The sequence below is a fragment of the Mus pahari genome, chromosome 14 (assembly GCF_900095145.1).
Source record: "Mus pahari chromosome 14, PAHARI_EIJ_v1.1, whole genome shotgun sequence".
NCBI lineage: Eukaryota > Metazoa > Chordata > Mammalia > Rodentia > Muridae > Mus > Mus pahari.
In genome coordinates this window covers 66,633,556-66,647,273 of record NC_034603.1, presented here as the reverse complement: position 1 = coordinate 66,647,273, position 13,718 = coordinate 66,633,556, and the positions used below count along the sequence as shown (strand labels likewise).

The 13,718-nt window shown below is 52.8% G+C and overlaps 1 protein-coding gene across 2 annotated transcripts; it reads left to right on the top strand.

The window, feature by feature from the left end:
* The first annotated feature begins 996 nt into the window (after positions 1-996).
* Ccr7 (C-C motif chemokine receptor 7) lies at positions 997-12,015 on the top strand. Of its 2 annotated transcripts, XM_021213704.1 has the most exons (3): positions 997-1,077; positions 7,148-7,197; positions 10,154-12,015. In XM_021213704.1, exons 1-3 carry the CDS (start codon positions 1,068-1,070, stop codon positions 11,228-11,230), a joined length of 1,137 nt encoding a protein of 378 aa, XP_021069363.1. In that variant the 5' UTR covers positions 997-1,067; the 3' UTR covers positions 11,231-12,015. The 2 variants fall into 2 exon arrangements, with proteins under 2 accessions (XP_021069363.1, XP_021069364.1); XM_021213705.1 differs by lacking the exon at positions 7,148-7,197.
* Positions 12,016-13,718: the final 1,703 nt, after the last annotated feature.

Below are 13,718 nucleotides of genomic sequence, written 5' to 3'. Positions count from 1 at the left end.
TCTCTGGTCTTCACTCCACAAGCAATGGCATAAAATTCCCACATTCACACATAGGAATGCACACATACACGTGTGTACACACGCTGGACACACCACACATGCACAGCGATTGAAAGTGCAAATAAATATATCAGTCTCCCCGCAGGGGAAACTGGGTGGGTGTGGTCACACAGAGTCAAAAAATAAAATAAAAATAGGCCAGGCATGGTGGCATATGTCTTTAATACCAGCACTCGGGAGGCAGAGGCAGGTAGATCTCCATGGGTTCGAGGCCAGCCAGGTCTACAGAACAAGTTCTAGGACAACCAAGGCACAGACAAACCCTGTCTCAATAACAAAATAAATAAATAGATAAATAGATAAATAAATAAATGAAATCTCTTCTTAGGGGACCAGTTTGAATAATGACTTGGACTTGATGTCCTCTGTGAGTGGAGAAAAGCCTAGGGGCTCCAGGCACCCTCCTATCTAGCATCTAGGTCCTGTGCTGATTAGCTTAAGTACTAAAAATGAACACTCACACTTTCACTTCATGGTTGTGTCATTGAAGCCTTGCTGGCTGGACCGTTCAACAGACCTCACCCTGGTTGTGCAGGTGGATGTCGGGGCTGCCTGGCGGCTGCTGGGACACTAGCTGCTGACCAAGTTCATACTGAAAGAGAGACTTTTATTCAAAACCAAGAGAAGGATGCAGTGCCTCTCTGACCCTCAAGCCTCAGCCTACCTCACCCCACAGCTGCCACCCAGGAGTGCTTGGCACTCACAGATGTAAGCAGCTCCTCACTGAGACTCTACAAGGCACTACTGGGAGCTTTCCGAACCGCAAACGACTCAGTGATTCAGGATCCTATGACTGCTGAATGTGGTTATCACTCTTTTTATACCTTGTGGCCCAGGAAGGCTCTAAGGGGTGGGACAGGAGTGGGAGGGGCAGGGAAGAGGATGGCTTCTGGAACAACTTAAAAGGGGCTCTTACCACTTCCTCCCTGTCAGACAAGGCTAGCTGGAGACAGACAAGAGACAAGAGCACAGCCTTCCTGTGTGATTTCTACAGCCCCGAGAGCACCATGGACCCAGGTAAGAACGCTTTCTGGTGAGAGAAGTCAACTTTTGACACAAAGCCAGACTCTAGGGCAATGAGCATGCACTGGGGATAGGGGTTGTGAGGGGGGGAGTTTCCAGAGCAGTCACGGCAATTGGTGTGAACTGGTGGCTGCTTTCAAAGAACGTCATCCCACTGGATGAGGCACTGGAGAGAGGATGTCATCCCACTGGATGAGGCATTGGAGAGAGGAGGTACCTGCTCTTTCAGACCCAGGGGAGGGAACAGCTGCGGTTGCCAAGACAGATACAGGAATAAAGTTGGGTCCTTCCAAGCAGCAGGGAATGAACAGCCTGGCAGACTGACCTTGGTGCCTGGCTAGAACACGTTCTCATCTGGTAGTGATGGGTGGTGTTCACTGGCCCCTCTGGGGACGAAGAAAATGCTCCTTAGAGAGTTCAGGACACCCTACTCCCTCTCTGGGTCCCCCCTTTCTCTCCTGTTAAACCAGGATTTGAATCTCCATCCCCACGAGATTATAAAAAGAGAGAGAGAGAGAGAGAGAGAGAGAGAACTGATGGAAACTGTGCTGTGCATTGTGCGATACAAATACAAGCTGCCACCTCTGCCTCTTTTTGTCTCTGTCTGTCTGTCTGTCTGTCTCTGTCTTCCTCCCTCCCTCCTACACATCCCAGGTTTTGCGCCTCTTGCAGGTTAAAGGATGAATGACTAACATAAAATTGAGTGGCCCCGGGGGCGTTCCAAGTAGAGAAACTGTAGCCAGACCTCCTAGCACAGCACAACACCTAAAACAAAGCCCACACACCACAGCCCTCTCTATAACAAGCTATTCTACCAGGCGAGCCTCAGTGTCTACTATAGCAAAGTGCCAAGGGGAGTCCCGGGAGGCACTGAGTGGCTAGACCAGCTCCAGACACCCCAGTTACACATCTTAAATCTCAGCTGCAGAGTCAGACTCGGCTGGGGCTCGAGGAGGCCAAGTTCCTAGAGTTCAGCTCACCAGCAAGTAAAGCAGCACTGTGGCCTCAAAGCCACAGGGGTTGACTTTAAAAAGTGAAGGTTCCCTGGTGCTGTCCTCACACCCCCCCTCCGAGCCACACCACAGCCAGCAGCATCTTTATCTGTCTCTCCTGCCCAGCGTGCATCGCACCCTGGATCTAGATCCAGCTGTGGAAGGTATATAGTGGGGACCACCTCTGCCGGCTATGAACTCATGGGAAGCAGAATTTTGTTCTTACACCTCTGCCTCTCAGATGTTTTGGGTGTAATTAAAGAGTGTTAATAGGAGAGAGGGAGGGAGGGATGGATGGACGTGTGGATGGATGGAAGGAAGGAAGGATGGATGGATGGATGGATGGATGGATGGATAGATAGACTCAGCCTAAGTGCATTTTAAAAATTAAATATCTATTCCAGCTTCTCCTCCCACCTGCCTGCTTCCTAAGCCTATACCCCAGGTATCTATCTCCCCCAGCCATAGTCTCAGAGAGCCCACACCATCCACCAAAGACCTTCTCCACCTTCCAAAAAAGTGGCTCCCAGAATAGAGAAAGAGTCTGAATTTACAGCTCTTGCCAATTTCCATGGTGTAAATCCTACCATCCCAATTGACCTTAGTCAGCCCCATTAATGGTCTAAATGTTTTGACACAAAAAGGAGACAGACACCTGCCTTCCTTGGCTCTTGGGACACTACAGAGTCTCTCCTGAACCAGGTTTGGGGATGCTAAACGCATGGCTTTGATACAGGGGGCGGGGCAAGCTCTGGTCCTGGGAGAAGAGAGTCTTGCTTTTTTACTCAACTTAAAAAGCACCCTAATAACTCTGAAATGCTGGTGTGAGAGGAAACTGCTTAAGAAGTTTTGCTCAAAACAGGCTCCGGTGCCGTTGGAAGGACGGGTGGGCCACAAACTATCTGTTTTTCACTCTTTGTCTACCTAGCAGGGACAGGAGGTGGGTGAGAGGGCCCGGGTTTCTGTTATACAAAATGAAAGCCTCCAAGCCAGGGCTGAGCTGGCCTCTTTCATGATTTGAATGAGCAGCCCTTCCCACCTTCAAGACATGGGACCACAGACCTTAGCAGAACTTCTCAAAATCAGAGATGGGGAGGGGGAGCAAATTAACCCATGAGAGACTTGTGCCTCACAGCTCAGCTGTAGATGGCAGCAGAACGGGAATTCAGGGTCAGTCTCTTGTGGCCCTCCAGAAACCTGGCTGTGGAGAACAACACTGGAGCCCAGGGTATCGAGAAGACACTTCTCTTTGCATGGCATTGTCTTCCAGTCATGTGTCACTCATTGAGAACTTCTTGAATACAGGGTCTGGTGGGGAGAGGAACATGTATGTCAACACGCAACACCAACAGTGAGATACAGCACTCTTGAGGGAGCGTAAGGACAAGATTCAAAAGCAAAAAAGCAAGATTGTGAACACGCGTCCACAAAGCATCGAAGTTGTATTTTGAGGGGTGTGTAGAAGTTGTCAAACCTAATAAAGAAGGGCCAGGATGTGGCCAGACCTTCAGACTTCTACAGCCTTAAGCCAACAAAGTAAATGAGGCACCCGAGAGTCAGGAACGTGACTGGCACACAAGCCTGAGAACCTGAGCTTGTAGCCTCAGAACTCGAGTTTAAAAACTGGATGTAGCGAGGTGCACATGTAATACCTGAGCCTGCTGAGGGAGGCAGGGATACTGAGGCTGGCTGGCCAGCCAATCTTCAGAACTGGCAAACTCCAGGCTCAATGAGAGACACTGATGTCAGCTTCTGGCCTGTGCACGGGTGCGCACCCACACAGATGTGTGCACACACCTTAGGCTCATAGTCAGCCAGCTCTGGTGAAGGCAATAGAAGGAAAGTGTCATAGAAGGAAGGGGGAATGGTGTCAGCTGATGGGAGTCAGGGACATAGAGGTGCCAAGAAGCAAGCCAAGGCTGGGGTGGCCCTTACAGCTCTGTGTGACAGCACCAGGGAGTCCATTCACCATCCTAAAAAGAATGGGAGCCAGCTAAGGTTCCCCTCCCTTTTCCAAATAGATGGGCAGATAGATGAAATGTGTATTTTGGAAGGAGTGGGGGACAACAGATCCTTGTATCAGGACAGGGAAGGGACCAACGTCAAGAGATAGAGATGTGGAAGCAACAGAAACCAGTGGCCAGAAGCAGTAAAGAGAGCAAGAATGGCCTTGATCTGTGGAGGACCGCCGCACCCAGGCTCATCTGTAATGTCACATGACTCAGCCATGAGAACCCAGGCTAGATATCCCCTTTCCCATCTCTGATCTATTGTTTATCAGCTCCGATGTAACATCTCTGGGCCTCTGTTTCCTAGAATACAAAAGGAATCACAGGGACTAACTTGCAAGATGTGATGAGGGAGTAGAGACGTAGGGAGAGGGGTTAGGAGTGAGGTTTCCACAGCCGGAGGCTGGCTGCCCCTAGGGAAGCCTTGTGCTTGTCACGTGGGGCCTTACGGGGTATCCATGAGGACAGGGATGGCAGTGCCTGTCTCACATGTGGACAGTGCACTTCACTGAGAGCTCAGTGAGTACCAACGCATCACTGAGTGACAGCGTTGGCGCCCCAATAACAAGATCCCACCAGCGCTCACATCCCTGCCTCCCATCTGCGGGCTGGGTCCCTGCTTCAGCCTCTGCTCTTTCTCATGTCCCCTACAGAGGCTGAGAAGGTCCAGAGAGGAGATCATCGCTTGAGGTGTCTCTTGGGCCAGATGATAGGCAGCCATGGTTTCCTGGGCAACCTGGAGGGACTGGGGGAATGAGCAGATGGGAACTTTAGGATCTGAGCAGGAGGGGGGGAGGGGGCAAGGGGGGAGTTGGAGTGGAGGGAGGGAATGGGGGGGGTCAAGCTGGAGCAGGGAGGTGTCAGGCTGGGGCAGGACGGGACGGGGCAGGGGGGTTGGGATGGTGTCAGGCTGGAGTGCTAGGGAGTTTTCCTTTCATCATAATCATTCTGCAAGCCTCAGGAAACACCCAACACCTCAATCAACAGCTCCTCCACACTGGCATTCCCAACTGCTGTAGCTCAAGAGCAGTTGCTTTCTGACTCACCACCACTGAACAGGTCCCTCTGTCACCACACGTTCAAATTCCCCCAAATGCTCCCATTAACTGCCTTGAAATGGCCTATCCTGGATCTACAGGACCCTGACACACACACACACACACACACACACACACAGAGAGAGAGAGAGAGAGAGAGCTACCACCCCCCCCACACACACACACCATATCCAGCATCCTGGAATGAGACATCAGTGTTATTCACACACACACACACACACACACACACACACACACACACACACGGAGAGCCCCTCCCCCACAGTGGCTACAAAAGAACCGGGGACAGGACCCAGAGTAAAACAGAAACAGTTCTTGTTCCTTAGGGGTTTCTCAACGTCCCTGATAATCAGATTGGGTTTTCTCTACAGTAACCGAAAGCCATTGAGGGAGTTGAAAGGGACCTTGAACGCTGAACCCTGAAATGAGTCAGGGAAGGGCGGGCTGGGCATCAGACCCTGAAAATCATATGGTTGACAATGGACATGTGACCTCAAGCTCGTGGGGTGGGAGTGGGGCACCAGGGGTAATTCAGTTAGAGGGGGGGGAATGTGTGAGAGAGATGAGCTGTGAAGCCACGTGGTGATGGTCCCCTTCCTGTCTCCAAACGTACAAGCTGATGATAATGGGGGACAACGGCTGTCTGTCCCCAGAAAAAGATGGAGCTGGTGAGGCAGGGAATTCGAGTAGATGATTGGAGACATGGGCCCCATGCTAAGCATAAGTGTCTCTCCAGCTTTACAGCTAGGATTTAGACTTATGGCTAGGGATTTAGGAGGGAGGCGCAATAGGAATGGAGGGCGGAGTTATGCTTCAGTAAGACGTGCTCACATAGCATAAAGGAGCATATAGAGGGGAAAAGGTTTGTCCGGGTGGCCCTGATGCCCTTCCTGACTAAGAGTGACCAAGCTTAGCCGCCTCATCCTGGAGCACATGTCGGGTACCCTGGGTGTCATGTAGCTCAGTCTCCAGCAGGTGGTGGTATGACCAAGGACAACCAACCTCTGCGTGTGTACTGTTACCGGGGCTTCCAGGGGGCCCCCAGCCTGCTGAAGATAGATTGGGTAGCAAAGTCCTTCTCTGGACTGCAAGTCCCCATAGGGTCTGACTCTTCCTGTGGATCTGAAGAACTGGGATTCAAGCGATGGAGAGGGGTGCCAACGGCAAAGAAGGCGGATTGAGGGTCCCCAGTGGTGGGGCGGAAGTATGTGGGGTGTGGGCCTGGGGGNGGGGGGGGGGGGACATAAGATGTCTGCATAAATTACTTTTCCAGTTGTCCTCTTGCTTAGCTGTCGGGAGAACATACAGCCCAGACTGGCCCAAGGCTCAGCTCCGAGCAGAATGAGGAGCTGTCCCTGTCATATGCAGGCCTATTCTAACCAGTGGTCTCTGTCTGCAGGGGAAGAGAGAGAGAGAGAGAGAGAGAGAGAGAGAGAGAGAACAGATCCCCATTTCCTTAGCCCTTAAAACATCTATGAGGCTTCACATGTGGCTGTCCGTGCCCTTGACCATCAAGGAATGCTCCCAGGCCGGTGGATCCTGCCACCAAGGCATTGCTGAACATGCGTGCACACATCCCGACTACCACAGGACCCTGCATCATGTGGAATGGGAAGGGGGGGATCTTAGGACCCTGTGTGGGACCAACAGTCTGGAGGAGTTATTGGGGGTACAGTGGATACTGCAAACCAGCAGCAGCCTAGACTGGCCAGGGTCAGGGCCGGGGGGATGGGGGGGTGGGGGGGGGGGGGAGCCAGCTGTTGTACTTCTTTCCCAGACCTGGGAGCAGAAGCGGAAGGGAGGGAGGTGAAGTCAGGGATGCTGGGCAGCAGGCCAGGTGTTCAAACATACAATCTGGTTCTGATGTTCTCTTTCAGCAAGCTCGAGGTGCCTGAAGCCCCGGCATGAAAGTTCCCAGTGGCGCGCCTGCCCCACCCCCCGCATGTCTCCTTAAAAACTGAGCGTTTTTTACTGGCGGTAACATCATTTCCTTTGTCTCCTCTAGGGAAACCCAGGAAGAACGTGCTGGTGGTGGCTCTCCTTGTCATTTTCCAGGTGAGGTCTCCAGCCAGGGCAAACGCTCTCTTTCCTCCTCCACATCCCCTCCCCAGGAGTGCTGGACTGTGAACCGACCGCTGGAAGGAAGGGAAAGGTCTAGACACAAACCCTCCTGCCGGTCATTAAGCTGATGGCCCCTCCCCCCCCCCGTGGATGCACAGGGGGCAGGCATTCTCTGGACGTCCATTGTCCCACTTTAAATTAAAGCCCAGGGAGATGTAACCTACCCCCCCCACCCTCGTTTCCCCCCAGCTCCCACCTCCTCACTCAGGAGACAGAAACAGTGTCTGAGATCGTAGACGTTTGCAACACAGGGCTTAGAGTGGGCCTGGTTTTGCACATAGGTGCACACGTCATCTGTGAACTGGGAAAAGGACCCTCGGTCGGGTGCTCTGGTTACTCTCCAGTCACCCAGAGTTGCCTCCTCTTCAGTCTCCAAGGGTCTCCTTGTAATCGCATTTCTGTTTTCCTTGCCTGTGGGGAGCAGGGAGAGAGAATGAGTGGCGCCCGGGTCCTGGTGGAGAGGACAGTGAATGGAACACATAGCGGGTCTGAATTCTGCAGAGCCAAGAGCCCACTCCATTCTCTATCCCAGCAATGGAGGCAGAACGTGTGCCTCACCAACCACCAGAGTCAGGAGAAAGTCTCAAGAGTCAAGTTTCCTTGATTAGAGGCAGGACTCTCTCAAGGTGGGGAATGGCCGCGGCCAGCCTGGAGAAGCAATCTTCAGGATTTGACTTTTTCCTAGGTCCGGAGGCAAGAGGGGGAGCTTTCCAGGAGCTCGGGCCAGACACAGGCCCCAGGCTGGGCACTGTTCCCCAAACCCCTCTCAGAGGCCCCCTGGAGCTTGAGCTGCATGCAGCCCCTTAGCCTGGCCCTTTCCCCATCACCACTCCCGCCCCTCCTGTACTGCTGGCTGGAAGGCCAGAGAAGGGTAAAGACATCTGTGGCTGGTTTTTGTCTTTCACTTGGGGGGAAGGGGGGGTTCAGACAAGGCCGGATGTGGTGGGGCTGTGGGCTGCAGAGGCTGCAAGCATGGGGGAAGGGGTGTTGAACAAGAGGGAGAGGAGAAGACTAGGGGGAGGTGGTGTGGGAGCACACTTCATAGAAGCTGGGAGTTCTGACCTCCAAAAGGTCTAGAAGCCCTTTAAGCCTCTGGGGCTGCAGACCTAACCTAAGGCCATAGACCCACTCGTGAAGAGCCAAGAGCAGCTAACCTCTCCCAGGGACCTCCAGGCTGCAGGCAAACCTGGACCAGGGAAACAAGGTTGCTATGGACTCTTCTTCTCAAGTTAGCCATGCCCCCAAGAAAGGGCTCCCAAACACCACTTTGTCCTTATCCTGTCGGCAGGCTCACAATGGTGGTGCGATCTGTGGATCACCACCGAATGGCTGAAAGTCTCCTACCCAGAGGAGGAACCCTAAGCTTTCCAAAGTGGGCCTTCAAACCGCCCCGCCCCCTCCCATCTGCGGTGGTCCGTCCAGGCAGACGGCAGGCACCCAGTCCATTGATAAAATCATCGCAGCAGCTGCTGAGCCGTCCCCCACACGCACCCTGCAGCCCTGCAAAAGGTCTAAAAAAAGCCCAGAACAGCTGAGCCCCGCTGATTGGGATCTGCCGGAAGAGAGGCAAAGAGGTGTGGGAAGAGGGTGGGAACGCAGAGGGAGAGTGGGGGAAGAGAGACGCTTCCTTCCAGGGGCACAAGCCGCCATAGGAAGGCAGTCACATTTACCCGAGCACTACCCCACAGGCCCTACGGTACATTTGTCTACACGCTGAGTGTAGTGGGTAACTATGGAGCTGTGAAAATCTCCATGTCTCTTATCAGTAGTCCCTCAACTGAAGTTTATTCCTGCAAAGGAGCTTTGATCTTCTTCTCTTCCTGCTTCAGACCTTCCTCAACCTTGAACCTAACATAGGGTTTTTTTTTTTTTCCCCTCGAAAGCTGAGGCATTTTGTAGCTCCCACCCCAAAAAGAAAACTCCCCTGGGATCTAAAAGAGGCTCCAGAAGAAAGACACACTTTCCCCCCACATCACAGGGTCCCAAACCCCACAACGGTCCAGCACAGACCGTTTGCGATTTGCCTCTTATCTCCCAGACACAGAGAAGGTGTGCGATTTCTAGCTCTGGGCTCAGCAGATCCCAAAGACCTAGACTGTCTCCAATCTCAGTCAGTGAGGATGAGACTGGATGTCCCAAGAGTTGACAAAAATCAGACCTTTGCTACTGATGAGTAGAAATGTAAACTTCTGGCCCCGCCTTAGTCTGCATGACCAGAAGTTTACATTTTAACAAGATCCTCCCTGCGTAATTCATACACGTGCTAAAATCACTATTTAGATTTATTGTTTTGTTTTGGGGGGGGCTTAAGATTTATTTATTCATTTAATGTATGTGAGTACGCTGTAGCTATCTTTAGACACATGAGAAGAGGGTATTGGATTCCATTACAGACGGTTGCGAGCCACCGTGTGGTTGCTGGGAATTGAACCCAGGTCCTCTGGAAGAGCAGTCAGTGTTCTTAACCTATAAGCCATTAACCTCCAGCCCCTATTTAGGCTTATTTTATTTTATGGGTATAAATGCCTGCGTTCATAGAAGTGTACCACATGCACAGCTGTTGCCTGAGGAGGTCATAGATGGGCATCAGGGTCCATGGAACTGGAGTTACAGAGAGCCATGAGGCACCGTGTCGGTGCTGAGAACCAAACCGGCCTTTTCTACCAGAGCAACACGCGCTCTTAACCCCTGAGCCAGAAGCTTAAGAGATGTGCATCTCAAATCACAGACTCACTCAGGGTTTGAGGGGGAAACTATAGTTTCCTGGGCTCCTCCTTCTGAGATGCTGACCCAAAGGGTCTGAGAGTCTGCAAGAGAACAGAGGCCCCAGGCAATGTCCTGAGTGTAAGATCCGGACTGTGAGCTCAACGGGTGCTTCCTTCCCCCTTAGGTGTGCTTCTGCCAAGATGAGGTCACAGATGACTACATCGGCGAGAATACCACCGTGGACTACACCCTGTACGAGTCGGTGTGCTTCAAGAAGGACGTGCGGAACTTTAAGGCCTGGTTCCTGCCTCTCATGTACTCTGTCATCTGCTTCGTGGGCCTGCTAGGCAACGGGCTGGTGATCCTGACGTACATCTATTTCAAGAGGCTCAAGACCATGACGGATACCTACCTGCTGAACCTGGCCGTGGCAGACATCCTCTTCCTCCTGATCCTTCCTTTCTGGGCCTACAGCGAAGCCAAGTCCTGGATCTTTGGTGTCTACCTGTGTAAGGGCATCTTTGGCATCTATAAGTTAAGCTTCTTCAGCGGGATGCTGCTGCTCCTGTGCATCAGCATCGACCGCTACGTGGCTATCGTCCAGGCCGTGTCAGCCCACCGTCACCGCGCCCGCGTGCTGCTCATCAGCAAGCTGTCCTGTGTGGGCATCTGGATGCTGGCCCTCTTCCTCTCCATCCCGGAGCTGCTCTACAGCGGCCTCCAGAAGAACAGCGGCGAGGACACACTAAGATGCTCACTGGTCAGTGCCCAAGTGGAGGCCTTGATCACCATCCAAGTGGCCCAGATGGTTTTTGGGTTCCTAGTGCCTATGCTGGCTATGAGTTTCTGCTACCTTGTTATCATCCGTACCCTGCTCCAGGCACGCAACTTTGAGCGGAACAAGGCCATCAAGGTGATCATCGCCGTGGTGGTAGTCTTCATAGTCTTCCAGCTGCCCTACAACGGGGTGGTCCTGGCTCAGACGGTGGCCAACTTCAACATCACCAATAGCAGCTGCGAAACCAGCAAGCAGCTCAACATTGCCTATGACGTCACCTACAGTCTGGCCTCCGTCCGCTGCTGCGTCAACCCTTTCTTGTATGCCTTCATCGGTGTCAAGTTCCGCAGCGACCTCTTCAAGCTCTTCAAGGACTTGGGCTGCCTCAGTCAGGAACGGCTCCGGCAGTGGTCCTCCTGCCGGCACGTACGGAACGCGTCTGTGAGCATGGAGGCGGAGACCACCACCACCTTCTCCCCATAGGGGGGCTCCCCTGCCCGGACTACAAGGCCCTCTCCCGGGTGTGTGTGGGGGGCACCTTAATGAGGGGACTGGGCACACATGCACAGACTCTCCATCCACTGAATTGCTGCTGAGGGAAGAGCAATTCTGGCCAGTCAGGTTGACATCAGGGCCTAAGAAACTGCTTAACCCCATCCCATGTATACTACCTCAACCAAAGCTGTAAAAGATGTGGCTGAGAAGTTAACACTCAAGCCAGGACGGCTATCCCCAAAATGACAGCAAAAAGTGAAAGTGAGAGGCTGCCGCACTTTCGCTTTCCGGAGTGAGGGATGTGTGGGGCCAGTGAACACCCTGGTTGAGCAGACTTCGGAGGCCTCTGAATGAACCTGCTTCTAGCTTAGAGAGATGTCCCAGAGATTCAAGGACAGAGGTTATCTCCACTGTTATCAAGCAAGCAAGAGGTGACAGTCTCTCTAAATGCTCCCACAGAGCGCCCCTGCCCCTCCCTTCTTCTGCCTCTCCGCCACCTTTCCTGAGGTCCAGGCCACACCATCAGTCTGAAGGCAGTCCCAGCTGGGGCTCTGGATGGCAATGACAAGTAGCTGGGCCTCTAGGATGGGAAAAAAAAGGTAGGGGAAAGGTGACAGAAAGGAGAGGAGGTGACCCTGCTGACAGAGGCCAGCAAGCTGCTTCTTTGTTCTCTGTCAGCCACTGAAACCTTTCCTCATGTTCTGCTTTCGATTCATATATCTTTTATGAAGAAACAAATAAAAAAAAAAATTTCCCTCGAGGAAACAACTTGGAAAGAAGGGAGGAAATTCCTTGGTTAAATGGTGAGTGAGTGAGCAGTCCCCCCCATTCCACCTGAGAGTCCCGCACCCCACACCCCTCCGCCGCAGCCTTCCTTTCTCAGCACTCAGAACCATGAGGTCACAGAGCTTCTCTGGAGAGACAAGCCCAGGAGGCTGCAAGAGGTGGAAAAAGAGCGAAGACAGGATGTCTGCCTTGCACAGGCACCTGCAGAGCCCGTGGGATGGGACCCAGGCCCTTGCAGGCAGCAGTACACACAGGAGAGCACTCTGAGAATGGAAAGACCGGGTTGTCCCAGGAACCCCTGTGCCTGGGAACTCAGAGGACCCCCGGGGGTGAGGGGAAAAAATGGACACCTGCATCCTGTTGTGTTTGCTGTAACAGGATAGCCGGGAAACAGCCCTAACTCATGTCAGGCCCCTTCAGACTTGCACACGCTCCTCTAAGAACTCGCGTTTGGTGGGAAGCTCAGACAGAGGTCACAGCATTCTAGAGTAAGGGAACTGGGGACAAGTCAGGTGCCACAGGCTGGATGGGACTCTGCAGGATGTTTGAGAACTGCGGCCACTTGGTCCCCTCCTTTCTACCCACTAGTAACAGAAGTTCCTGTTACCAGCCTGACCCCTAAGTACCTTGGTAGTGCGAGTCTTAGTCCATTCCCGTTTCCTGTAACAAAACACCGCGGTCTGTGTAACTTACACACAACAGAAATCTATCTCTCACCATTCTGGAAATGAGACAACTTCCACTCTAGTATCTCCCAAGTCCATTTAAAAGGCATAAATCCATTCATCAGGGTGGAGCCTTCATGGCAGCCAGTTATCTCTCAACCACCCCACCCTCAATAGCAACATCCCTAGGGTTCAAGTTCAAACATAGGCCTATTGGAGGGACACACGGTGTGGAAAGCAGAGGGAGAGGACCAGACTCCATCGCCCCTCACTCCATCCCCACAGGTCAAGTGTCCTTGTCGTTGTGTCCCAGCGTCTAACCAAAGCCCAAATTTCCCCAAGCCCGAGAGCTTGGTCCAACCTACGATACCTGGGCAAACCTCTGAAGGCTTAGCACCCGAATCACTCTGAGCCTGGAGGTAGGATGGGGGTGAGGGTGGGGTGGGGACATGAGAGAGAGGTGAGACATTCACACAAAAACATAGCTCCAATTTCCCCTCAAGAAAAAAGGAAAATGGAGCCTGTTCAGTAACAGTGCTCATTCTCTAAGCTTGTAACCACAAACACCCGTTACCCTCCTCCACAGGATGCACAGGGCTAGAAAGACTTTAACACAATTTGTCAGGCGGCCTCCCGGTCTGGAATCAACACCCTGGGAGGAACGAGGCTGACTCAAGTGCAGGCGGCGGGCCGTGGCGGCGGGCCGGGCGGCGGCAGCGGGCAGCAGCTTTCGGGATGCTGGTATTAAATATTAAAAAGGTTCAGCTGCGACTGTGTGACCACAAGCATGTGGCAAGAAGGTGATGCCACTGGCTATGGTCATCCCCAAGGGGAACCTGCCAGAGTGCACGTGGCTGTGTAGATCCTAATGAGGTTTCAGATGGGAAAACAGCCCTCGGTTCCTACCAGGGAGGAAAATAATGGAGGGACCACGGAAGGGGAAGCTGGGCCAACCACACAAGCATGCCACCCTGGCCTCAAATACATTGCTCTAGTGTAACTGGACGTCTCCAAATATTTACAGA